Genomic DNA, 27,859 nt, shown 5'->3' with positions numbered 1-27,859 from the left:
TTTGTATGGTCTACGAGCAAGTCAACAGTGTTCGTGTAGTGTTCGTTGTGATCATTATTTCATTCTGTATTTACTCACTCAAAAGAAGTCAGTGAAACAAGTCAGTTGAATGTTCAGTGCTATTATCTTCCATCCTGAATCTATCTTAACCGAATCAAGGTAAATACAAATCATTCATCGTCAACATCGTTCTTTTGTGAATCTATCCTAACCTATGAAATGAAGTCTAAGTATTACACTGTCAATGAAAAGCCGCATAGATAGATAAATATGTCTAGCTGTAATGAAATGAAAGCACACACCATGATTAAAATTATTCGCTTCATTTTCAGACTCGATTTTCTCGAAAACGTTGCTTCGCCTGAAGAAATCTTATTCTATACTTTTTTCTTATTTTTTTATAAGGAATCACCTCGTGTCAGCTTGTACGTGTTATTCGGCCGCATCCTGTAGAATGATTGCACGAGTTTATCGAACGGAATTACCTTGATGAACAACTCTAATCATAACTAGAAGTTGATAACTTTAAGTTTTGACTTTGATACATGGCCCGCACATGAAGGCAATCAGACTTCCAAAGGATCCAATAATTAGAATCCCATAACACCATCTCCGATGGTACTACGTAGGTTAAATGATCATCTGTAATTAGATGACACACAATTTCCAGTAAAGTTGCACTTGGCATATGGACTTGATTAGATGGCAAAGCGCATGTCAGATGATCAAAGACCTTTTGATGTTACTGATACGTAGCCATAGAATTGGTAATTCTGCTAACACTGAATGATACTCCAAAACTATATAGGTCAGGTAGATCTGTTAGTCCATGAATATACACCTGAACTCTGATGGTACTGCATAGGGAAGAGTTGTAAACTTTGATGGTAGAACTAAACTACTAATGGTCTGCAGGTTTCAACGGACTATGGGAACAAAGTATACCCAGTAGCCTTGCTTATAGCATATTTCTCTGAAGAGGTTAGACTCGAAATATGATTGAGTATTAATAAAATTACATCTCGTACCTTGTGGTAGAGTTCTGACAATTCCCATTAGACTTTGGCCTCCATGACCTATTCTGTCCTAGCATTACCACTCCCTAATTGTCAATATCATTCCACACTGTCACAAAACCAATCATGTTCTTCCTCAACAGAGTTTTGGACCAGGAATTAGCACCCTGAGATGGCTCTGATGATTACCAATAGACTTCTGACCCTCGTGACCCATTAACCCCCATCGTTCCCACACCCTGACTACCAACTCAGTTCTATACTGCCAACTAATGGTCCCACTGGCTCCGTTGTTCTCCATTTTTCTCATTCCATTCGCCATCACCATTAAAATAGCATTGCTATTAATATAATCACCGGTACCATCAACTTCTCCAAGGCACTATTAATGCTTCCATCAATACCGTCTATGCCCACTGGCATTGTGAAGCATATTGCACTCCTTCCACCATTAACGCGCTCGCCACGATCGTCTCATCATTAGCGACGTGAACCATGCATCTTACAAAGGAAACCAAATCGATCCGGCCGCGGCGCGTGACTCCCTTGTCCTCTAAACTGGTGTGCCATTCCGGTTAGGTGTATCGAGCGCGTCCTAATCATTGGCAATTATCAACAACGCGATACCTTTCGTGCTTGGTAGGTTTAGTGTTGAAAGTACGCGAATGGTAAAAACGAAATGGCAGCACATTTTGGAATAGAGTAAGCAAGGTTTATGTCCCATTAATTCCAAGTTTATGAAGTAGAACTCACTTGTAATCATTAAAACGTAAAAAGACCTTCCGGTTAATATATTTGTACGTGATAGGAGGGGCTTAAAGCTCCTAGTCTTGATAGTCCAAAGTACTCTGTCTTCGATAGAGAAAGGGAAAATCTTGTCTGTGTCTTCCCCTGTCGATCGCTTTCTGTCTTCAGCGTGTGCTAGCATTCCCGGCTGCTATTAGCGGAGATCGGCCGGCGATAATGTCAAAGCAATTTCATTAGAAGGAGACCGAACATTGCTCGAAGGCCTGCTAGCACTGCTAATGGATGCTCAAGAAAATAAATTGCTCCTTTGTGCCGCAACCAGAATTACGCTCCTCTTCCGCTGTATTCTTTCGCGTTGGACCGGAATCGGACTACCGAAATGACTGTAATTAGGGAGGTACGTTCTCCTTGATTCTCTCAGGTTCTTCCATAGTGATTGCAGTTCTTGACGAACATTTATACAAACTGTAAAACTCATTTTCGTGTTCAGACGTTCGGTACATGAGGACAGATTTTGTTCATTTTCAGTTTTTGTATCATAACTCGAAAATTAAATGTTTCCTCGAAATTTTCCACACGTCATTCGAAAGAAAATAAAAAGTGCCGCTAACGACCAGTTTTTGGTTAGAATTGGATAATTTGTTTTCAGGGAAATGGCAAAATGTTTAAACTCAATATACCTCGAGAGACAAGAAAAATACAGATAAGTTGATTAATACACGAGGGAAGCATGTAAATGTATACATTGTTCGAAAGCATGATTTTTTGGACACTTTTGGCGCAGGTGGAAATTCGATATCTATTTTTTATCGACAGTTGTGGGACTTAATAGATTTTTTGAAATGTGGAATTTGACCCCCTTCCCTCTTGACCTTAGGGGTTGAAAAAGAATTTTTTGTGAGGAATCGATGGTGGACCTATAGGGCTGTCAGTATGCAAAATTTGAAAGCTATCGGACACTGTTGATATTTTGGATATTTGCAAAATTTTGCACATTGTCATTTACCTAGGAGTTCTTTTGCACTTAAAATATTAAAAAACCTGTGTTTCCGCAAATAGTAACAGTATTTTTTCTCCATGTTCAGTAAGTGAAGGGAAATTTCAATTTTTCCAAAATAATTCATGAAAATTACAATTTGCATACAAATTTGCAGTATAGAATTTCTTAAGCAAATTCCTGTATATTTTAAGCGTTTCATGGAACCTTGAAGGAGGAAAATGTGTAATTAATCGAGTGAAATATTTCTCGCGACGGATTTTCGAAATTCCCTCGTTTGCCAAAATCCGCCAAAATGAATCTTGCGAATATTCGCAAGACAGGATCCGCGAGCGTCATGGTTCAATTCCGGCGCGATCCTCGCGTGCCAAGATGGCCGTGGCACGCAACAATACGGTCAGGATCCGCGCCAGGTTTCGAAGTTTAATTAAGAATTATTTAATACTGGCAGGATCTCATTCGGTGAAAGGATTTAATCCCGGAGGCTCGCTCTTGTCGTGCTGTGTAAAATAATGCCGAGTTATTCGCGAACCCCCTCCACACCACCATCACCACCACCATCAACCCTAGAAAATGAGAACGACAGAAAGAAAAATTGTTCGCGTGATGGCTGACAATAAAATATTTATTAAAAAATATCCATCCCCTTTTTCATCTTCCACTATGAACAGATAAATTGCTAACGACGCTTGACCTTCAAATAACCTTGAAACGTCCTACAAGTAAAAATTGAATAGAACAATTGTGAACATAGCAAGTGGATAGAGGATTGTAACATCATAAGTTTCAATATTTTAAAACACTTCAAAATTTGTTGTATTGTTGCTAGTACTTCGGAAAAATTTCTTCGAAAGTACTATCGTCACACTAAACAAGTTATAATTTTGTAACGTTTTGGAGCACGATTATAAAATTTTAGGAGCATATTTTTTAAATAATACATTATCCATATTTGTAAAAAATGATTTTTTGACCTTATTACTTTTTAAATTTTATTTTAAAGGCATTTTCACGTTCGGCTACCTTTTCGAATAAAATTGTAATACAATTTGCCAATTTTCAGCAAGTTGCTGCAGTTTAAATTGCTCTCATTAAGCGAGCAGTAAGTAATATTTCTAGGAAAACTTCCGGACCATTATTGCAAATCTGTTTAAGCTGTGTTTGAACTTCTCGAATGGTTCTTTCCCCGTGAAACATTGAAACGGCGCGCTCCCTTCGCGAGAAAGATGCAGCAAAAGGGAAATTATTGAAACTGTTCGTTCCGTGTGCCCGATAAAAATGCAAGAGATTACGTCCCAAAGGATCCATCGTGGTCGTTAAGGATCGCACGATGAACAAACAAAAGATCAACGAGCGAGGAACTTTTGTCGTTTCAGTAGCACAAGGAAGCTTGCCCCGAGTTAACAAGACGTCAAACGTTGTTAAAAATTTGTTTCCGTCAGTGAGTGGATTCGGCCGGATTCGTTATAGTTCCTTTGGAAAGGAGCGCAAACAAATTCCGACGCGGGAACGTATTTGTTCATTTTTGAGCAGAGACCGTTACCTGTAACGTTGCAGGAAATCTCGTGTCACGGTTATGTACTGATTGATAATATTCAATTTATTTTTCATTCATTTTTTTATTGAATTCTTTTTTAAGAAAGTGCGACATTATTTTTCGCATAATTTTTAAACGTTTCTATATTTAATTAGCAGGATTATTAATATGAGTGTTCGTTATTATTGTAATAGAGAAAAATGTCAGCTGAGCAAAAAGTTAACAAAATTTTACAAATTTTCTACGGTTCGAACTTTTCTGGTTAGAATAAAATTTAGTCTTTTTGTAAACGAGCAACAAAATAGAAAATTGTCGAATGTAAGATTTTTACAAGTTTTCCATCTTTCGAACTTCTCTTGTGAAAAAGATTATAAGAACGAAAATAATGAGAGTGTAACAATGAGAATAGAATGGTACAAAGTTCGGTAGAACTGCTTTCAGGAGAATTTTTCAAAAACTCGATTCTCGCACCGCGTCACAGTGTAAAGACGTCTTAATGCGCCGTTGAAGATCGCATTTTTCAACCCTTCGTCACAAAGGGTTCCGACGAGTTTATACGTCCGCGTTCCTTGCAAGGGCGCACGCCGAAGGACCCGACGGAATAATGGCATTTGCGTGGGCAACGATAGCATCGTAAATCTCGCCGATTTGATTTATACACCGTCGTAAAAACGCGGCGGCGACGTCGGAACGCGCGGCGGTCCTTTTCCGCGGTTCGAATTAGATTTACGAGGGCGCGCAAACCGGATATCTTTTGTTGTCGATGATCGATCGATGATTTACGGTTTAATCGGTTCGTCCACCCTCGATCCGACGCATACTGTCGCGGTTATTGTCGGATCCAGGATGCTCTTGCATTCCGATGCACTCGGGAACCGGTCACCTTGTGATTTACGTCCAGCAATTATTCGCGCATTAAGGATGGAAAAGGATTTTTTAGAATTCTATTTAGAACGATCGATGATCCCCAATTTACATGAAACAGCGTTTCCGATACTAGGCAACAATTTAATCATCCTGGATTTTAATTGCTCGATGCTTGAAATATTTTTGGTTTTAGTCATTTAATATGTGCAATAAAATATTTTTGTCTTAATAATTTGATGCATAAAGATTGTACGTACTTTCAAAGAAATTTCATCGAGATCGGAGGCTCAGTGTGTCCCTCGTATTCGCGGCTAGTGATGGGTACGAGTTGCTCGCGAAAGAAAATTTGATCAAACACTTCCTATTTTATTTGTAACACTTTAACACGTGCAATAAAATATTTCTGTTTCAATAATTTGATGCATGAAATAGTACTTTCAATAGTAAAGCAAATTTTAAAGATAATACAAATTTAACCATCTAATGCGTAAAATAAAATATTTTTGTCTTAGTACAGAAATAAAAGTGTGTTATAAAAATGTCGCATTTGGAGTTAAATATTCGTATTTGATTGTAAACCTTTTCTTAAATATTGTGGGCATTGTTGAAGGTTTGATGTTTTTTCCGAAATGAATAGTTTGTCGAGACTTGTTCAAGTTTAGGTAATTGTTTAAGTTTTCGCTGTTAAGCCACTTGCTTCGGAAAATGATAGCTCTTAGCTCGTACGCTGTGCAAAGTTTCATTATTATGACTTCGGATGTCAGAAGTTCGGCTACTAAACGCGCAAGCTGCTCGAATTTTCGTTACCACTAGGTTCAATGCCGAAAATTTTCCTATTAACACGTCGATGGCGGGAATTATCGTTATTAGTATATTCGTTATTAACTTATTAACTGTTTATTACTAAATCAATTTTTTATTGAAATTATTTTTATTTTTTATTGATAGTTTTATAGCAGTAATGTATTGTTTAGTATATGGGTACAATATATTACGTTTTGAGAGGAAATATCTGAAGACATAAATTTTCGTATGCATTCCTGGTTCTTAGCCAATGCTTATCGAGCTTTATTGAACAGTATCGCAAAGAAGAGGAATTTGTAGGAAGTTCAGAAGGAAAAGCGATGAATTTATGTATTTCCATTTGAAAAGCATTCTCATGTTAGGAACTGCTTGTTGACGGACTGAGAAATGTTTGTGGATAGCGATGTGTGCTTACACTAAATCTTGTACAATTTCGGCGGGTTCATAGTTCCCATGTGGCGGAAGCATGAGAAATGTCAATAATTCAAGGAGGAACGACAATGTACCGGAAAGCCTTTATCCCTTGCGCCAATCCGCTCGGAATCGCTTCAGAGCATTGCTCAGTAGTGATGGGTTCGACACCGACACCAATTCCAACCCACTTGTTCTAACAGCCTTCCAAACTCACAAATAATCCCCTAAACCACAAAACAATTCACAAACTCAACACGGATCAATACTTACAAAAATATAAATTAAATATCACTCAGTTTATTAATAACATTGCAGATCCTACTACCTCTAACGTTCTTTAAAGTAACACTACGTCATTTCGACTGATTTGTAAATTTTAACCTGGTCAGATTGTGTTGATTCATTTTACTTTGCTACAAGGTTCAACGTATTTATAAATTCTATATTTACTCTGTGCTTGTTTATGTACCGAAGCAGGTAAAAATTGTAATAATTGTCAGTTTGTGTGAGGAGATAAACGGGAAAAGGAGTTTGATGATATTTTTGTTCGCGAGCCACTTGTATCCATCACTACGCCCGGATCAAAAGGAAACACCGGGCCTAATCCCGGCGAAAATTTTTCATATCCGTCCTCGATGGAATGCACGGCTATCACAGGAAGAGAAGAGGGATCTCTTCTGATATGATTCCGGATTTTCGCACGTAATGAAGACAGGAGGTGTTTCACAAAATCCTAAGACCTGCCCAATTCTTCGAACATCATTATGGAGAACAGTTTCAAAGGCCTTTATCCTTCCGTAGCTCATCCTGCCGCCTAACTTGGTGAAGCTTGATCTTGATCTACCCTCGAGTTAAATCCAATCAAAACGTTTCTACTGGTACTTAACTTAATTAAACAAATTTTCAAACATTCCACGCGGAATCATTTTTCTCTAGATTTGGGCAGATTTATATACAATTATAAGTTCTACAAAATTTTACAGAAATTCTATTGCGAAATTTAATTGTACAGGCCGTTTCATATAAAGCGTCGCACAAATACAAATCGGAAAATTCGTCTGAAATTTTTCATATACTTCCTTCAGGTTTATACGGAGTTACACAGAATACTACATAAATGGAGGACAGGAATTTAGTTATACAGGGCGTTCCATATAAAGTATCGCACGAATGGAATTCTAAAAATTTTCCATAGACTTTCTTCAAGTTTACACAGTATAATCTATAATCGTATAAAAATTCTCGTGAAAAATCCTGTTATACAGGGTGTTTCATATAAAAATTCTTGACCTAACTTTTCGTGGGATGCCTTTACTTTAATTATACAGAGTCATGCATAAATCCACGAAGTTTACTATTCAGAACCTTGCTAACGTGTTGTGCAGGGTGCTTCGCAAAAGGTGCTCCAGAAATCCAACCATAAAAATTCTTTCGAGCGGTTTAAAAAATTTAGAAATATCCGTTAACAAATTCCCCGCGCGTTAAACGCCCTATACAACAGTTCCCAGCGGGGAAAAAACGGGTCAAAGGGCGCGGTGAGTTCCGTAAAATTTATTTGGAAATTAAGAGGATCGCCCGTTTCGGGATCCCGGGGCCGAATACGCGTATAAAGAATTATTTAAATCGGATGTCAGCGGGGAATCGATAACGAGGGTCTCGATGCACAGGCTTCTTCCGAATGCGGGATCGATAGAGGCGTCGAACTGCGGTGAACACGGTAAACCAGGGGCTACAGGGAACGGGCATCAAGTATGTTAATTCGCGTCGTTCAGGCAAACCGCCAATCGCCGCGCGAATCATTAAACTCCGCCGATAATGGTCCGAGTAACACTTACCTGACTGCGAAACGCCAGAGCACCGGAAACCGAATCGTCACGAGAACCGGCTCCAATGTTTTCACGTTCGAACGGCCAGATAGTTCGCCGTCGTTCGCAAATAATTCGCCTTTTTGCAATATTCCAACCCACAACGATTCAAAAAAAAAAAAAATACCCGTTCCATCGATATATTGAACTCTGTCCCGAATTTCGCAAATAACAGTGTCTGTTTATTTCGTATTTGATTGCCTTCATATTTATTCTGCATTTGAATTGCATTCCTCAGTTTAATATTTTCGACATCGGCGATTTAAATAAAAAAAAAAAGAATCTACGGTAAAATCGATGTTTTCATGGCTGTCCCGAATTCAGTGATTATGCTCCTGATTTTCTGCGGTGTAATTTCTGGTAAAATTGCTTCATCGATATTTTATATTAGTTGCGTTCGGTCTGTTTGTTTTAATAATTTCTTAATTGTACTCCTGATTTCGGTGGTTTTAAAGCTGACGATTTTTTAAAAAATATTTCTATTTCAACATGTAAATAACGTGCGAACGAGGATAGAAAATTGCCATAATCTCGACGGTAATCAATGTGGCTGGGCGATCGCTCATTTTCGCCGAGAAAATAAATAACCGCGGCGAAAGACAAATTTCCGCGGGCAGAATTCGAATCGTTCACCGAGCACTGTTTCGCGAATGTCATTTGCATACGGCACGGATTCCACGGACTCTAAATGGCAGAAGCCCATTACCGGCAGCTTTTAAACAGGGCCGTGCGCGAGCAAGCGGATTCCTTACGTTCATTAAAAGCCGTTGATTAAAGCGTCAAGGATTTCCAGCGAGCAGCGGCATCTTTTATTTTTGGACTTTTTCTCGGTTTGCTCGAGCTACACAGAATGCCCCGGAGACCGCGGCTGTCCGCACGCGCTACACATATATCTCAGGAACGTAGTAATACGTTCGCGGGGAAACGGCTGAAGTAGCGCGCATTAATCGTCCGAAACTTGCTCGCCTCCGCGGAACAAAACGAATTAAAGGGAGGAACAGGCAGTACCTCTTGAATGAGACATCCGATTGTTTCAACGCCCGAGACACGAGAATTTCTCGCTGCCGAGAAGTATACATAGTACCTCTCTCGCTAACTCAAACGGCGTGGCCGGCACCGAGGAATCCCGAGTATCTAGGGAATTTTGATTTTTAGAACCGAAGCTTACGCTTCTTTGGATCTCAGTGTTTCTTACTGCGGTTTCAGGTATTTCGGTGTAGGAATCTTTGCGGGACTCGGACCGTGGCGTTACTTCACTTTTCAGGTAACGAGATTTTTTAACTTTCCGACTGCGGAGAATTTCATTTCTCAGACCTGGACATTTCTGAAATTTTGGACCGTTGAATATTTTTACGCGTTTGGTTTTTAGAACGTTTCCATCCTGGGACTCCCGAATTTTAGGATATTTCAATTCTTGGACTCTTGAAGTTTTGCGCTTTCAAACCTTTGGTCTTCAAAATTTTGTTTAGACCTCGTAGGATTTTCTCAATCTTTGAGAAATCCTTTTTTTTTTCTTGAATCTTTGGATCTTTGGACTCTTTGGTGAAGGAATTAATGTTGAACCATTTGGACCTTTGAGTTTCTGGATTTTTGGAGTCTTACATCCCTGGACCCTTGGATCTCCGAATCTTTAGATCGCGTTACCTTTGGATCTTCGGACCCTTGGATTATGGAATTATTATTGAACCCTTGGACCTTTCAGTTTTTGGATCTTTGCGTTTGGACCGTTACATCTTTGGACCTTGGATCTCTGAATTTTTTTAGCTTTGAATCTCTGGACCCTTGGATCTCCGAATCTTTAGATCTTTGGACCCTTGGATTATGGACTTATTACTGAACCCTTGGACCTCTGAATTTTTGAATCTTTGGATCTTAGGACCTTTGGCGTATCGGATTTCTCGATCTGTAGATCTGTGGATCTTCAGATCACGTAATCATCGCAGATCTACAGAAAAACCTCGAACAGCATGCACATAAAAAAGAAATATTCCAGAAGACGAAGGGTTCGACAGCAATCGCAATTACGCGATGCAAGCACGGATCCATAAAACACTCCCGGTTACATAAAACGGGGGTATAGTTTATATCGGAAAACGTCGTCGTAATGACGGTGTCAGAGCCGTCGCGGCTTCCCTCCGGTCACGTATCTAATAAAGTGTTTTCGCGAGACGGCGCGGCACGGCCACGGGAACGAGAAAAGGGACCCCTCTCTCTCTCTCTCTCCCTCTCTCTCTCTCTCTCTCTCTCTCCTATCGATTTCACGCCCCGATTACGTAGTTACGACAGTTGCCGATTTTCCCACGGCTTTTCCCGGAATCGCGTAAGCCAACTGAGGCAATGGTAGCCTCGATAAAAAGGGCAGCTAAGCCTGTCGTGAGAATCCGTTGCCGCTCGGATCCTCTTGTCGCGAAAATTCCGCCCGGAGATTCACCGGTTTCCACGTCGGTTCCCCACTCGCGTTTCCCCGCGAGCAAGAGCCGCGCCGGGGCTTTTATTAATTCCCGGCGACACGAAGAACGCCATCCCGTCGCCAGATTTACTCGCAGACGGTTCCGTCGCCGCGCCACTTTGACAGTCAACCGACACTTTCAGGCCGAACGCGAACCGCGTAAATACTCAAGCGTGACGCAAAGTTATCAGGAGAGAGAAAGTTGATTATTCTGCTTCCGAGAAGTAGAAATTCCCAGCCCGATAACCGGGGAACGTAGTACTACGTTCTCAGCATCGCCGGCGAGATATTGATCATCGTTAAATAGAGCAGTAACAGCAATGATAAAAATAAACCTTAGGAACTCCAATTGTGGATTCCTAGTGACTCTGTATCCCAAGCACGTAGTACTACGTTCTCAGCATTGATAGCTCCTGCGAGATATCAAAGAGATAATTGCCTACGGTAGTGAAAATATTAGGAAAAACAGGCACAAGAACTTTCGACTCTCGTCTTCCCAATTATTTAATATCTGGTACACGTAGTACTACGTTCTCAGCACCGAGACATTGATCATCGTTAAATAGAGCAGTAACAGCAATGATACAAATAAACCTTAGAAACTCAAATTGTGGATTCCTAGTGTCTCAGTATCCCAAGCACGTAGTACTACGTTCTCAGCGTTGATAGCTCCTGCGAGGTATCAAAGAGGTAATTACCTATGGTAGTGAAAATATTAGGAAAAACAGGCACAAGAAATTTCGACTCTCGTCTTCCCATTATTTAATATCTGGTACACGTCGTACTACGTTCTCAGCACCGAGACATTGATCATCGTTAAATACAGCAGAAACAGCAATGATAAAAATAAACCTTAGATACTCCAATTGTCGATTTGTAGTGACTCAGTATCCTCAGCACGTAGTACTACGTTCTGAGTCAAAAATATATCCGAGAAGTTCTAGGAACACGGAAGTGCAATTAAATAAAATATTTAAACACCTGACTATCTTCAGTAGAAGCTCATAATTTAAACCCAGCCCACTTGGTGCTACGTACAACATAGAATTAAGTTCTCAGACCCGGGCACGTTAACGTTACGCAAAGTAAATAACGGCGTGCATTCGGTAGCGCGATGATTTAATAATGGGAGAAACGGTGTCCGGACCGCTGTACATCCAAAACACGTAGTACTACGTTATCACAGTGAAACGCGCCGTTAAACCGGCCCCGATATTATGAAACACGCCCGTCGGAAAAATTGCATGGATTACAACACCGGGCACGTAATATCGCGTTTACGTTCCCGCGGCGCGCGAATCAAATCACGTAGTAGTACGTCATCCGGCCGGGGCCATAGGGGAGAGATATTTTTCCCGGAGATATGCACGGGTTTCGCGGAGAACGCGGTCTGACCGCCCCACCCTCCCGTTACGGTCGTCGTCGCCCCCGTTTAATTTCGCCCGGAAGCTCAGTTTTACGGAGAACGCGATAAAAGCCGGCCAATAAACCAACCGGGACGAATGATCTCGGCGCCCGTACGATTCCATCAACGATCCCATCTGGAACTTTCGCTGTGGATCGTCTCGCAGCGCTGCAAAACGGCTGTTTCCCCCCACGAAATATCCGCACGCTTTCGTTTCACCGATAACCCGTGCGATAAACCCTCTTTTTCCAGTTTCCGCGTTTTAGATTGTTCCGGATTGCGAGGAACGTACGTACATAGTGTCTCTGGTAATTGAAGTCATTTGTTAACGGTTTTTTAAGGTCATTAGAATTTTTTTTAGCAACACCTTATAGAGGGTGTCCCCTCAAGGGTGTCCCCAAAAATGTCGCTTCAAATGACCGCAGGTACCACCCATGGAGTTGATTGAATTTTGGGACACCCTGTATATTTTCTTCGATATTCTTGTAGAGCATGAAGAGACGAGTTCAACGAGTACCATGATCATACCATTCCGATTATTCGATCTCGAAATATCTGTGTCTGAAAGCATTAAACAATTTATCTTTCAGACATAATTATCTTGAGACTGAATGATCGGAATGGTATGGTCAAAGTAGTCGTTGGATTCGTCTTTTCGTGCTCTACAAGAATATTGAAGAAAATATATAAAGTGTCGCTAAGAAAAATACCGAAGACCTTGAAATAGCGTGCAGTCATGGTAGGCATTGGATTCTAAGAGAAAACACGAGATTTCAATAAAATAGAAAATATCGATGACCTTGAAATCTCATTAACAAATAATATTAAGAAAATATTATATACAATATTATTATACAATACAGTATGTGGAGTATAATTACAGCGAAGAAAAATATAAAAATTGAGCTTGACTGGGGCCTCGGATTTGCAGTAAAGGATAACATGAAAATTGTGAAAAACGGCACAGTCATATAATAGAACATTGTAGGACATGATGATAAATAAAATACGACGTGTCGCAGTGTTCAACGTGGAATTACAACATTTCACGATTGCAGCGGATGTTCCCGTTTATAAAACCGCCGTGGCAAAACGGTTTCCGTTTTAGCATCGGACACGCGTCCATTGGGACGCGTTTATTATTTATCCGTGTCTCTGCGTCAGCGACGGAGATCGGGACGGATTACGAATATAGCGTGGCGTTAATTTTTTCCCGTGCTGTGTTCCATTAATACCGGTCAGAAAGACGAGGCAGAAGATTCCAGAGAGCTTCTATTGACGATAATTATTTTTTATTCAAATTTTTAACAGTCCCTTATTTTTTAATATTCGGCATCATCTCCGACCACCAGGCATTACGAAATAATTGAATTTTTAATTGCTGGATTTTACTGTCGCGCTTGATATCGCTGAAATTTTTCGTTGCCGAGAACGTAGTAGTACGTGCACCGGATATTGAGTAATTGGGATGAGAAATGGAAACTTTGCTCGTTTTTATCGACCCATTTAATTTTCGCTAATCATTCGTGGAAGCAGATATTACTGAGAACGTAGTACTACGTTGTAGATATAATTAATTAACGCAGGTTTTCCTCTACAAAAATCAAAAAAGAATTACCACAACGATTTTTGTTAACGAAGTCACGATCGTATCTATAGAACATATATTTTCTAAACATAGTGACTCCCAAGCTCTCTTATCCGCGATCGGTAGCTAATCCAGTAAAAATGAAGGTTTCTCGCTGATAATGTCACACGAATTAATTCCCTATTTTCTCAGCCGGCTAAGTGCAGGCAATAGAGACGTAGAATGATTAAAAACAGAACGATAAGAAGAAATTGCCGTTCCGGGGAACATATTGCTCATTAAATACCCATTATCAGGGAAAGTCATCAAAGCGATGGTCGCTCAGGCAATCATGCCACGGTGGAAACTCATTTTTCGGGATACTCCGCGGGGCTCGTTAATTGGCTTGCGTATCAAAGTGGAGCATGACAAAACCCTCGCAAAGGTCCAAGAGACAGACTCTGGCACTAAATGAGTTACCTGTTGTGAGTTACCGAGAAAATTTCAACGGACACCGGGTAATTTGGCCTTCGGACTAACCAGCCACGTACTACGAACGTTGTGTGTGCGTAGTTCGTCGGGAAAAGTGAGTCACGGTGCACACATGTAAATTTCGAAGCATAATTCGCAAGAAATTTCACAGGGATACGACTCCGCGATAAAAATCGAGTTAATAAAGTAGAAAACATTTTTCTCCTACGAAGCTTAATTACCGAGATAATTGAGATTAACGTCACAGACTACGCCACTGCGGGCTCGACAGTGGCGCCGACAGTCAATGCCGCGACCTACATGTTTACATCAATTTTTCTCGAAAAGGAAGCGTTGTAGAGGAAAAGATTACTGCACATCTTTGATGCAGGCTTCCTCGGGGAATCCAATACTGTTCTTGAAATTCAATTTCGAAGATTAAGCAATTAGTTATTAACAATAATTTGGGCTCGTAGTAGTAGCAGAGCTCGTTATCGTGCTTTCGGAATGTTCAGACTAGTATTGCTTGGAACCGGAGCCTCGTACAAAAATATGTCACCGCACATTTTCGAGGCAGTTTTTCTTGGAGAATCTAAAACTGTCCTTAAAATTTAATTTCCCGTGCCAAATACTGATTTATTTGTAAAAACATTGACCTATAGTACCACTGAAGTTTGCTGTCGCGTTCTAAATTTTCAAGCTAACATTTTTCGAAACCGGAGCCTCGCACAAAAAAATGTACTGCACATTTTCGATGCAGTTTTTCTTGGAGAATCTAAAACTGTCCTTAAAATTTAATTTGACGGGCCAAATACTGATTTATTTGTAAAAACACTGACCTATAGTACCATTGAAGTTTGCTGTCGCGTTCTAAATTTTCAAGCTAACATTTTTCGAAACCGGAGCCTCGTACAAAAAAATGTCACTGCACATGTCGGGTGCAGTTTTTCGTCAGCATTTCGAAACCCGTCCGAAAAATCGTTTCGGAGTTGCGGATCCGGAGTTATTCGCAACAAAGTCAATGGAGAACGGGCGGAAATCGTGAATCTTCCTTTCGCCGACATTCCTGCCGCTTTTGAAATGCGAATTCACCAGTCTCTAGCGAACTCGCGCTTTGCGGTCCACCACAGTGCTTTGTCGTCACACCTATTCCGACGCGGTACGTCGACGGAGTCGTCATGCCTACTGCAACGTTACGGTTCGTCTGCAACTCCCACGCAACCGTTAACGCGAACTACCGTTCGCTAAATAGTCGCCAAAATATCCGCGTGATTTTAACAACTCGTTTCGCACAGACACCCTCTGCGAAAAAAAGATATTGGAAAAACTACGGCAGGATTTCCAGCGAGTTATGATTAAATTATCGGCCACCGGACGGGCAACTTTTTAATTAAACTTACTTCAACTTCTAAACATTGTTTTCATTTAACCCCTTGCACACCGGAATTTTGTAAAGGATGAATTCGATGGAAAATTGGTGACATTCAAGCTGCTGTAATTCTGTGAAAAAAAAATCGTAGGATGATCTAACTAAGCTCATTTTAAAGCTTAAAGTTTCTACTTTGAGACCCTCGAATGTGGTTTTTTTTTTTGAAGATCCAAGTTTTTTTCTCGTGGAGTGGAGTGAGAGACCGAAGTTAATATTTTCGAAAATTGTACAAATTCAAACGACTGTAGACAGTTTAAAATAATTCTTTTTGATATTTTTTGGTTTCAATGTTATAGATGGAAGTCTCCTATTTGAAATAACGTCTGAAAAATTGATCTGCAATTTGTGTTTCGCAATTTGTGTGATTTTGTTGCAATTTTAATGCAGCATGTTCTCTGGCTAGATAGATAAGATAGTAAGCTGTATTTTTCTTAAATAATTTTAATCTATTTCTTAGAAAATTGATAAATTACTCGGAGAATTCCAATCGTGGGAAGAACAGTTTTCAGTTTAACTAGTTATCGACGACACTTTCGGAATCGTTAAAAATCGAATTTCAAGGCAAACATGGCACACCCGTTCCAAGTTTTATATCGATATGCGAGTTATCTCGTGCGACGAGGAGTTAGCAAGTTAATCGTAAAGATACGTTAAGCCATATTTCGCAGTAAATTGTAGAAACTTCAAATCAGTGTCTAAAAATAGTTCTCCATTTATTGCATATCCTCGACTCAGTGGAAATAAAGTTCAAATAATTTTTATTCGAAGAATAGATTTTTTTTTTGATGTCTTAAAAATCTTGCTAAACAAAAACAGCAACTTCAGTTAATCTCAAAATAATTTATAATATTTTCGGTATTTACAATTATTTCTAACACGTCTGAAATGATCGTTGACACACCATAGTACAGTATGTATTGCGATGCAAACGGTGCGCGTATTACAGTTGTTTTAATTAACGATTTTCTTCACTTTTGCAAGTGGTCGTGGCAAAAAATTCGCGAGCGGAGTAGCAGTTCGTGTTTCGCGTTTCGAAATTGGCAATCAGCGTGAGATCAACGCTGGATCCTCCGCGTCCGATCTTGATAGATGTGTTTACCCGGTCGGTGGTGTTTAGAGTGCCGATTTTTTTGCCCCGAGTGTCCATTGACAGACGTATCCCCTCCGTTTACGAGCGCGATAAAATTTTCGAGCCGATAAGCTGACAATCTCCGATAACCACTGACAAGAACGCTAGTCCACGACCACAATTCGACGACGACACACGTGAAATACCTGGCTCCGCTGAATACCTGGTGAGCTATAATTAACTTGTTTTTACGGTTTTTCGAACCCTGGAACTGTCAAGCACCGAACGCGTCTGTTACAATATTATTTTGTAGATTTTTTTTTTACTAATCACAAGATTGGATTTATTTTGATTTTATATGGTTTCTAGTAATTTGTTGAAATTTACAGTGTAATGTTTAGGTGTAACTCATAGTAAATTTTGTGGTAAATATAGTTTTTATTACTTTAATAATTCTGAGGGACAATAGTCGTAATGGGGGAATTCGTTGGAATTTTATTGTGGTGTAATTCATAGTAAATATTTCGGTGTAATTTATAGTAAATATTTAATTGTAGTTTATAGTAAATATTTAGGTATAAATTGTGGCGAATTTTGTAGCAATTTTGTACAAGTTTTTTAACGTTTCATTTTGCTGCACTTTATTCAGTCAAATTGATTATAAAGGTCTGCTGTCCAACTGTAATTATCTGACTATAATTATTGTGACGTTCAGAGATAAACATAAATGTATTATTGTTACCATGAATTATCTGATTATCAGAACACTTAACAACATTTTTTTTTATTACACTCTAAGCCAAGATAAAAATTATATGAATTACCGTGTAATCCATAATTTACCGTCTCGCACATGATTAAATACATTTTGTCTTAACGAATAAATAAGAAACTTTCTAAAAACTAGTTTCCAACACAAAAAAATTCGAAATCGAGTCTGCTTCTCTAAAACCATGCAGAAATTTAATATTCCGATTCCCATAACTCATAAATAAGCATGAGGCCAGCAAAGTGATGACTTCACCCCCCTCCCCTCCCGCAGATTTTGCAAGCACTATACATACAGGGTGGGGTAATAATAAGTTTATTTTACTACCATATTTAACCTTGCATGACCTTCAATGATAACTCGCTGAATTCGTCTCAACACTGGCTACCACATCGTGATAAAAAAACATAGCATTCCATTTTAAAAAATTGAGTTGACCTTGAAATCTCCTCTATGCCTCCACCCACGCAGAAAATGTTTGTGTCACAATATGTCCCCCTCTGTACCGTGTAAGTTTTCTATATAACATTTTTTCATACTATTACAAATAACGGCAATATTCAAACTGGACATAGTTATTGCCCCACCCTGTATATCACACTGCATCTTCAACGAGATCTCTCGGTCGAGTTCCGAGGAATGATCGATATATCGTCGAGTGACTATGGAACTTTTTTTCCCAGAAAGACAACTAAACAAAGGGGAAACAATGGCGGCGAAACGGCCGTCAAACGACAAACCTATGTTGATAAAAACTACCCAGGTAGTCAAAACGGAGACAACCATGGTACTTCCACAATCGAGACGCATCCTTGATGCTCCCACAAGAGACAGTATAAAACGTATTATAACTGGCGGTCCGAATAGCCCGGGCGGGACTGGCGGGCATAGAGCATTGACTCCTGGAAATAAGAATAACTCCTGATTTTTAATATTTTATGAAACAGTTCGATTATTAACTATTAGTATGTATTAATTCAGTATTTAATGACCACTTGATTCGTCTATTTGATGTCAGAAACACAAGTTGCGACGATCATTGATGGCACCAAATGTAGTGAAATAAATACTTAACGATTGTTAATGGTGAACTTCTTATGAGTTAGTGTGAACCTGAATGAGTGCTTCGTAACGGAATGATTTTAACTCAACATGTTTTCTAATCTAATTATTTTAATGTTATTATTGAAATAATCAAATTAAAAGAGCATCACTGCATCAAACATCGTTCTATAAGTCCTAACCAAAATTTTTCCACGTGCCCCAGTCAATATCAAAATAACAAATCACAAGCACAGAAATCAACTGTGAATTTAACATTTATTCAAACAATTCGCATATATAAGTCACATAAAGCATTGCATCCTGAGTCGCTTATCTTCTTCATTTGATCGTCAAACTGCGCCTGGAAACTCCTAGAATCAAAAGAAACGTCGCCATGCATGTAAAGAATGATCTATCATTTTTTATACCACAGTGTATTTCCCTCATTTCAAATAACTATCACGAGTTCTTCATGCTGTCGTTTGTTTAATTAACGACTTTGAACATGATCAATTCGACATTAAATATGACGTCATCCATATATCAATCATTATCAAGAGTATCAATTCATTATTAATATGAACATGAAAATAATCAGTCAATTACTAATATAATATTATACAATTATTAATAGCGAAATAATCAAGAAACCATTAGTGTAACATGATGTACAGATCAACAATAAAAGTCATCGATTAATTGTCAACATAACATCGCGTATCAATTAATATCGGAATAATTAATCAAATCAATTAATATTGAAATAACCAGTCAATCACTAATATAATATTATACAATAATTGATATCAAGATAGTCAGCAAATTATTAGTATATGACGTGTCGTCCAATAATAATAATGATCAATTAATTCTTAATACATAACATTCTTAATTAAAACATCATCTATCAATTAATATCAGACTAATTGATCACACAAATTAATATTAAAATAATCAATCAACGATTAATATAATGTCAGACATAAATGAATCATTAATAGTAATTCGAAAATCATATATAATAATTCTCATGATTATTTCAGTTAGCACAAAGCATTAACTCTCCAAACATCGATTCCTCATAGACCAACGATCGTCGTCGAAACTTAGGCGAACTCACCCCCTAGTCCAACTTAAGTTCAGCCCGGCATGACCCGTTAGGGTGACGTCTCTGACCTGGAGGACACGGTATATAAGGTGGATTTATGATCGAAGGAATAGGAGCGTACACAATTTCAGGCATCATAGTGGTCGTTTGCTGTTTCGCGTGACGATCAGCCAGAGCTCTAGGATTCGATGCGACACCATCATTGACAGGTGTCAAGAAAACACTTTGCGACATGATCATCACAAGCATCAATACCGCCGCGAAAACGTGCTTCATCTTTTCGAGAGTATAATTTCCGCGTGAAGGAACAGCAACAAACTGATCCAAGAGGCAGAGATGGACACTTAAGTATCATTTAGTTGCATCGATGATGTCACTGCACCTTCCCACTTTTGATCGCTGTCGGGAAACGAGTTGGACAGGTTGGAGAACATCGGTCGATGAGGATCGCGTGTGATTCATACCCCCGGGTAATCGCCGACAATTATGCGTGTGAATATACTGGATACGTTCCTCGCTATAGAGCGTTGCTGAGGTGGGAGGGGGATACCTTGCCTTGATGATTTCTTGACGCCTGCTCCGCGCAGTTACCGTTCCCGAATATTTATTGGCAAGGTCGCCGGGATTACCTTCGCCTGACCGAAGAGGACGCGAGCTATGAATAGACACGATTGCGGATGCAGTGTCTTTGATCTACGCGGATTTATGTTCCTGGAAGTACCTGCGACCACTGCTAGACATTTAAATACGATTAACATAATTTAGCACTATCGGTTAGTTTAGCATTTCTCCCATATTTAAGAGAACTATGTTCACTATGAAGCACACTGTGGTACACTAATTTTTTTACACTACAGTACTACAGTCCCTGGTCATTGGATTAAGAAATTATTTCCAAATAGTTCATCCATCAGCTCCTTAATTACTGAATAATGATACAAAATAGCAACCGATGCATAATATGATTTTAAATAGACTTGTATGAAGAGTACAAAGATTATCAACGTATACAATCATTATAGGGTCATTCCACCCGAAATCGGACACTTTTTGAAGTAATGTTCCGGATTTTGTTCAAATTTGAATATGTGCAAGTCTTCAGTGATCTATGAACGAGTCTCTAAGGATTTTTCGATATCTTAAAAATTGTAGATTTCACAGACGTGTAAAAAATATTTCACCTTCTTTTTTCATTAAATTATATGACTGTTAAAATCAATTGAAGTCCAGTCTCGATAAAATCATCGGAAATGAAGAATAGAAATGTTCGATACAATTCTAATTCTATGTCCAGGGGCAATAAAGATGGCACCTCAAGCTCACCTGATTAAATGTCATCTATAATTTGACACTCTCCATAGCGGTTAAAAACTTGACCCGGCGGACAATGGAATGCAGAATAGGCGTTCGGCACGTCGTTGCAAGGGGGTAACGGTTGTGATGGGTTCCAATTTGGAGGAGCCGCGCATAACGGCTTAGCATACGCGTGCTCCGTTATCAGCAACAAAACAGCCACCAGAACCATGCACTTCATCTTGCCGACCATCTTGAATCACCGCTTCTCGACAACTGCGATTAAACTGGCCCTCGCGATACAGCTAGCTTGCTTTAAATATAATCGTATTTTGTGATGATGTCACTGTATCCCTACCAGCGAGCTTCGTTGGAAACGTTAATGGATGGCGATCACGCAATTCCCTTGTGATTAGCAGCTGACAATTATGATTGACTTCAAACAGAATCTGCCTGATGGATTTCTCAACTGTCCGGCGACGTTGTTGAGTCTGATCGATGGTTTGTTTACGGGCTATCGAATGGAGGCTAGAGTAAGTCGGATGGGACTCGTTGGAATTTGTTTTGAGTTTGAGACAATCGACTTGTTGGCCAATTTGGGGACAATGCGATCGTCCGTTCGCGATAGAACTCTCCGACACTAATTTCGGAATTCCTGGTGGCCGAGGATGGGTCCTTGAAGGACATCGAAACCACATTTTCCTAAAAATCGTTCATCAGCAGACCGCGGATGTTTATGGAAAATAAAAATTTTCTATATTTGTTACAAAGTACAGGAGCCACTTAACTTCTTAAGTACGGCGCGCTTGTCCGCAACTCTGTCTTCCAGGGACGGCGCGCCTGGCCGCGGAAGGCACAAAAGCCACTATAGTGGTTCGTACAGTTCAAACTGATGCCCTCCACGGAAACCCACGTCATTGAACTCACCAGTTTCTAGCGAGCTCGCGCTTTGCGTTCCACCACAGTCCTTTATCGTCACACCTACTTCGACGCGGTACGTCGACGGAGTCGTCGTCATCAATAGTAAATATTTAGGTATAAATTGTGGCGAATTTTGTAGCAATTTTGTACAAGTGTTTTAACGTTTCATTTTGCTGCACTTTATTCGGTCAAATTGATTATAAAGGTCTGCTGTCCAACTGTAATTATCTGACTATAATTATTGTGACGTTCAGAGATAAACATAAATGTATTATTGTTACCATGAATTATCTGATTATCAGAACACTTAACAACATTTTTTTTTATTGCACTCTAAGCCAAGATAAAAATTATATGAATTACCGTGTAATCCATAATTTATCGTCTCGCACATGATTAAATACATTTTGTCTTAACGAATAAATAAGAAACTTTCTAAAAACTAGTTTCCAACACAAAAATTTCGAAATCGAGTCTGCTTCTCTAAAACCATGCAGGAATTTAATATTCTGATTCTCATAACTCATAAATAAGCATGAGGCGAGCAAAATGATGACTTAAGCCCCCCCCCCCCCCCCCCTCGCTGATTTTGCAAGCACTATACATATATCATACTGCATCCTCAACGAGATCTCTCGGTCGAGTTCCGAGGAATGATCGATTTATCGTCGAGTGATTGTGGAACTTTTCTTTTTCAGAAACACAACAACTAAACAAAGGGGAAACAATGGCGGAGAAGCAGTCGTCAGAAGTCGAACAAATATCGGAAGAATGTTGCGAGACAGTCACTATCAAAAAGGTCGAATTTCCACAAATGAGAAGCATCATTGATGCTCCCACAGGATCCGATATAAAATATATAAATGGCGTTCCGCATAGAAAAGACAAGACTGGCAAGTGGAGACCAGTGATTTCTATAGATGAGAATGACTCCTGATTTTTAATATTTTATGGAACAGTTCGATTATTAACTATTAATATGTATTAATTAAGTATTTAATTACCACTTGATTCGTCTATTTGATGTGAGAAACACAAGTTTCGACGATCATTAATTGCACTAAATGTAGTGAAATAAATACTTAACGATTTTTAATGGTGAACTTCTTATGAGTTAGTGTGAACCTGAATGAGTGCTTCGTAACGGAATGATTTTAACTCAACATGTTTTCTAATCTAATTATTTTAATGTTATTATTGAAATAATCAAATTAGAAAAGCATCAAAATAACAAATAACAACAAGCAAAATAACAAATTACACGCACATAAATCATCTGTAAATTTAATATTTATTCAAACAATTCACATATATAAGTCCATTAAAGCATTGCATCCTGAGTCGCCTATGTTCTTCATTTGATCGTCAAACTGCGACTGGGAACTCCTGGAATCAAAAGAAACGTCGCCATGCATGTAAAGAATGATCTATCATTTATTATACCACAGTGTATTTCTCTCATTTCAAATAACTATCTCGAGTTTATGCTGAAACGTCGTTTGTGTAATCAACAAATTCGAACGTAATCAATTCGACGTCAAATGTGACGTCATCCATATATCAATGATTATCAAGAATATCAATTCATTATTAATATGAACATGAAAATAATCAGTCAATTACTAATATAATATTATACAATTATTAATAGCGAAATAATCAAGAAACCATTAGTGTAACATGATGTACCGATCAACAATAAAAGTCATCAATTAATATTGAATTAATCAGTCAATCTCTAATATAATATTATACAATAATTAATATCATGATAATTAGCAAATTATTAGTATGATATGACGTGTCGTGCAATAATAATAATGATCAATTAATTCTTAATATATGAATCTATTAATATCAGAATAATTAATCAAACAAATCAATATTAAAATAATCAATCAATGATTAACGTAACGTCAAACAAATGAATCATTAATATCATTAATAGTAATTCATAAATCGTATATAATAATTCTCATGATTATTTCAGTTAGCACAAAGCATTAGCTCTCCAAACATCGATTCCTCATAGACCAACGATCGTCATCGAAACTTAGGCGACTCACCCCCTAGTCCAACTTAAGTTCAGCCCGGCATAACCGGTGAGCGTCACGTCTCTGACCTGGAGGACACGGTATATAAGGTGGATTTATGATCGAAGGATGAGGAGTGGACCAAATTAAAGGCCGCATAGTGGTCGTTTGCGATTTCGCAGATACAGGAAATCTAGGATCCGATCCGACACCATCATTGACAGGCGTCGAGAAAACACTTTGCGCCATGATCATCACCATCATCAATACCGCCGCGAAAACGTGCTTCATTTTTTCAAGAGTATAAATTCCCCGTGAACGAACAGCAACGAACTGATCCAAGAGGCAGAGATGGACACTTAAGTATCATTTAGTTGTATCGATGATGTTAGTGCATCGATGATGTTCCCACTTTTGATCGCTGTCGGGAAACGAGTTTGACAGCTTGGAAAACATTGGTCGATGAGGATCGCGTATAATTCATACCCCCGGGAAATCGCCGGCAATTATTCGTGTAAATATACTCGATACGTTCCTCACGATAGAGCGTTGCTGAGGGGGGAGGGGAATAACTTGCCTTGATGATTTCTTGACGCCTGCTCCGCGCAGTTACCGTTCACGATTACTTATTGGCAAGGTCGCCGGGATTACCTTCACCTGACCGAAGAGGACGCGAGCTATGAATAGCCACGATTGCGGAAGCAGTGTCTTTGATCTACGCGGCTTTATGTTCCTGGAAGTACCTGCGACCACTGCTAGACATTTAAATACGATTAACATAATTTAGGACTATCAGTTAGTTTAGCATTTCTCCCATATTTAAGAGAACTATGTTCACTATGAAACACACTGTGGTCCACTAATTTTTTTACACTATTGTACTACAGTCCCTGGTCATTGGATTAAGAAATTATTTCCAAATAGTTCATCCATTAGCTCCTTAATTACTGAATAATGATACAAAATAGCAACCGATGTATAATATGATTTTAAATAGACTTGTATGAAGTGTACAAAGATTATCAACTTATACAATCATTATAGGGTCATTCCACCCGAAATCGGACACTTTTTGGAGTAATGTTCCGGATTTTGTTCAAATTTGAATATGTGTAGTCTTTAGTGATCTATGAACGAGTCTCTAAGGATTTTTCGATATCTTAAAAATTGTAGATTTTACAGACCTGTAAAAAAATATTTCACCCTTTTTTCATTAAATTATAAGACTGTTAAAATTAAAAGACCGTTAAAATCAAGTCTCGCTAAAATCATCGGAAATAAAGAATAAAAATGTTCGAAACAATTCTAATTCAATGTCCAGAGGCAATAAAAATGACGCTTCAAGCTCACCTGATTTGATTAGAGGTAACTTACAAATTGACAGCCTCCATAGCGGTCACGAACTTGACCCGGCGGACAACGTGATATAGAATAGGCGTTCGGCACGTCGTTGCAAGGGGGTAACGGTTGTGATGGGTTCCAATTTGGAGGAGCCGCGCATAACGGCTTAGCGTACGCGTGCTCCGTTATCAGCAACAAAACAGCCACCAGAACCATGTACTTCATCTTGCCGATCATCTTGAATCACCGCTCTTCGACAACTGCGTTTAAACTGGTCATCGCGATGCAGCTAGCTTGCTTTAAATATAATCGTATTTTTGTGATGATGTCACCGTGTTCCTAGCAGCGAGCTTCGTTGGAAACGTTAATGGATGGCGATTACGCAATTCCCTTGTGATTAGCAGCTGACAATTATGATTGACGTCAAACAGAATCTGCCTCGTCCGCAACTCTCTCTCCCAGGGACGACGCGTCTGACCGCAACTCTGTCTTCCAGGGACGGCGCACCTGGCCGCGGAAGGCAAAAGAGCCACTATAGTGGCTCGTACTCTTCAAACTGATACACTCCACGGAAACCCACTATAGTGGCGTACAGTACAGAGGTTAAAACGCATTGCACGCCGGCTAAGTATCAGCCACTGAAAGCCTGAATGCCGGCCTCTTAGTGATACTCATACTCATTAGTAAATTCGCTCATACTATGTGGGCCCATATTATACAATATATCATATTATATTGTAAGCACGCGAAACAGGTACTGACTTCTGAATACACTTTTGCAGAGCGATTGTTTCGTAACCACTGTGTGTTACATTTTGCTTCTTAAATCAAAACAAGCGCAGAAGACATGACTGCATAAGACATGATTGCATAAGATATGCATACATACAGAAAAAAATCATCGCGGGGCCGGCGCGGTCAAGCGATAGGCTGGAAAATCCCGTGTTATCGCGGAGCCAGCTTGCAATGTGTTTAGAACGTTTTGCAATCTCTAATAATTTTAGTAGATCGCAAGTAGTATATCGATGCTATTCTATTCTTTCTCTCTTTCACTCGTCGTCATAAATGCATGAAATCCGCGGCACGAATACTTTTACTTGCAGAAAGTCACGCATGTGCTTCAAGTACAAGTACATATGTGTGGAAAATCCCAATGCAACAGGTTCAATAGTTTTTCTGGGAAAAAATCGTGAAAAACAGCCTTGAAAACTTACATATCAGTGAAGATGGTTCTACACTTGGAGACACCGATGGCCCGAACTGGACATTCTCCAAAAGATTGACCATCGGTATCTATTTTCGCTCACTTAACTGTGAGTACATTTAAAGGGCTTGTCTTTATCGAACCTAATCACAAACAAACTGGGAATTCAAATGCTGGACACATCTAAGACACCGATTATGAAAATTGGATTTAAAAACCTGGAAACAAGTGGGTTATTTCCTAGTAACAATGTAGAATCACTGCCTATCATTGAAGATGATTACTTTTGTCGAGACTATGCATTAGCTATTGTAATCATGGGAAACTTCAACTGAAATAGTTTGGGAATCCCCAAAGTCGTATTAACAATTTTACTTTGTACACTAAATGATATTTGAAGGTAGGATATGCGGTATTGTGACATTATTCGTTGATATAATAAAGGGACTAGTAAGAAGAGGCAGGATCTTCATTGGTATGAATAATGAGCTCCATATGACAGCGAAACCGTAATTAGGCAGATAGCTTGCAGCCTTTAAGAGGCAACAGCTAACGGGGCAGTCTCCATCATCTTTATCCGCTAATTACTCCTCGAGGATTACCTAACCGGGCTGATGATGCGGATGCTTATCTACCAACTGACACGTTATCGCATTCGTGGATCATAGGAGAACTTATGCCAAATGTGACTGTTGCCCCAACAACGTCATTTTAACTTAATTATTTAGGCAATTACTTCAAGCGACTAATTATAATTCCACAATTATTTCAACCATTTAAACTTAAATTTTATTTCCTGTTTAAATCTATGTCTATTATTGAGCCAATTGAAAAATTAGTCTGAAAATTGGGTTTTTCATAAACTCAATATACCAATTTGATTTTGACTTCTTCATGCAATTATAAGTAGTGGAAAATTTTTAAATTACAAATTTTATCACATTTAGTACTTTATTTGATGTAACAAAAATGGAAAAGTGAAATTCTACGTTGAAGTCTACTTTAAAAAATGCAGATTTGTTGCTCATAGTTCCCCACAGAAAAATTATAATTTATAAGGCAGAGAAATGTTAATAGTAAATCGATTGACTCGTTTTCGAATGAAATGGCAATAAATGCAATGATCGGAAGCAATCTGCGCAGCATTTCGATGCATCAATCTTTCTCGTTGTTTTTCAATGTAACATACTGCCGACAATCGACGGCCGCTCGTAAAAATCACCGTCAATCAACGTTGAATTCACTACCAGTTATTTGCATCGATTAATGCACCAAGTTACGTGGAATTCACACCGTGGAATCATTGTGATTAATGGCGGTCGGTTTCCGTCAACCGGAAAAATTCCCTGCCATTTTTCACTCTTCTGACAACAAAGGATAAATCTTAAAGTCTGTCGCCAGATACTTGATAATGCTACAATACCTTCCATGGACCATTTACATGAACATCAATAACAGTTCAATTCTTAAATAAATTCCCAAAGTCGGGAATCGGAGCGTGGCAAAGTG

General features: G+C 39.1%; 2 protein-coding genes and 2 long non-coding RNA genes across 12 annotated transcripts in view; 1 reads left to right on the top strand and 3 right to left on the bottom strand.

Annotated features, from left to right (window-relative positions):
* LOC143358944 (uncharacterized) overlaps positions 1-22,463 on the bottom strand; it is a 321,603-nt gene extending 299,140 nt beyond the window's left edge. For 2 of the 5 annotated variants that reach the window (XM_076796492.1, XM_076796493.1), the window contains exon 1: positions 19,571-20,389. In XM_076796492.1, coding sequence (XP_076652607.1) covers positions 19,574-19,834 — 261 coding nt within the window. In that variant the 5' untranslated portion in view covers positions 19,835-20,389 and the 3' untranslated portion in view covers positions 19,571-19,573. Of the gene's footprint in view, positions 1-18,707; positions 18,822-19,570; positions 20,390-20,881 lie in introns of those variants that run through there. The other 3 variants (XR_013083034.1, XR_013083033.1, XM_076796491.1) reach the window with 3 other exon arrangements.
* Positions 1-27,859, bottom strand: part of LOC143358931 (metabotropic glycine receptor) — a 152,756-nt gene that overhangs the window by 80,683 nt on the left and 44,214 nt on the right. The gene's annotated exons all lie outside the window — the stretch shown is intronic.
* On the top strand, positions 135-22,875 carry LOC143358948 (uncharacterized). 3 transcript variants are annotated; one of them, XR_013083040.1, is made up of 2 exons: positions 135-159; positions 22,471-22,875. It is a non-coding gene; the product is annotated as an uncharacterized LOC143358948 (long non-coding RNA). The 3 variants fall into 3 exon arrangements; XR_013083039.1 differs by lacking the exon at positions 135-159 and adding an exon at positions 16,772-16,863; XR_013083038.1 differs by lacking the exons at positions 135-159; positions 22,471-22,875 and adding exons at positions 16,778-16,863; positions 18,090-18,497.
* On the bottom strand, positions 23,045-25,437 carry LOC143358947 (uncharacterized). Of its 3 annotated transcripts, none has more exons than XR_013083036.1 (2): positions 25,180-25,437; positions 23,045-23,158 (listed from the first exon to the last, which is right to left on the bottom strand). It is a non-coding gene; the product is annotated as an uncharacterized LOC143358947 (long non-coding RNA). The 3 variants fall into 3 exon arrangements; XR_013083037.1 differs by having other exon boundaries at positions 25,156-25,435; XR_013083035.1 differs by lacking the exon at positions 25,180-25,437 and adding an exon at positions 23,839-25,088.

This window comes from Halictus rubicundus, chromosome 11 (genome assembly GCF_050948215.1).
Source record: "Halictus rubicundus isolate RS-2024b chromosome 11, iyHalRubi1_principal, whole genome shotgun sequence".
Classification (NCBI taxonomy): domain Eukaryota; kingdom Metazoa; phylum Arthropoda; class Insecta; order Hymenoptera; family Halictidae; genus Halictus; species Halictus rubicundus.
This window is presented reverse-complemented; position numbering and strand designations above follow the sequence as displayed.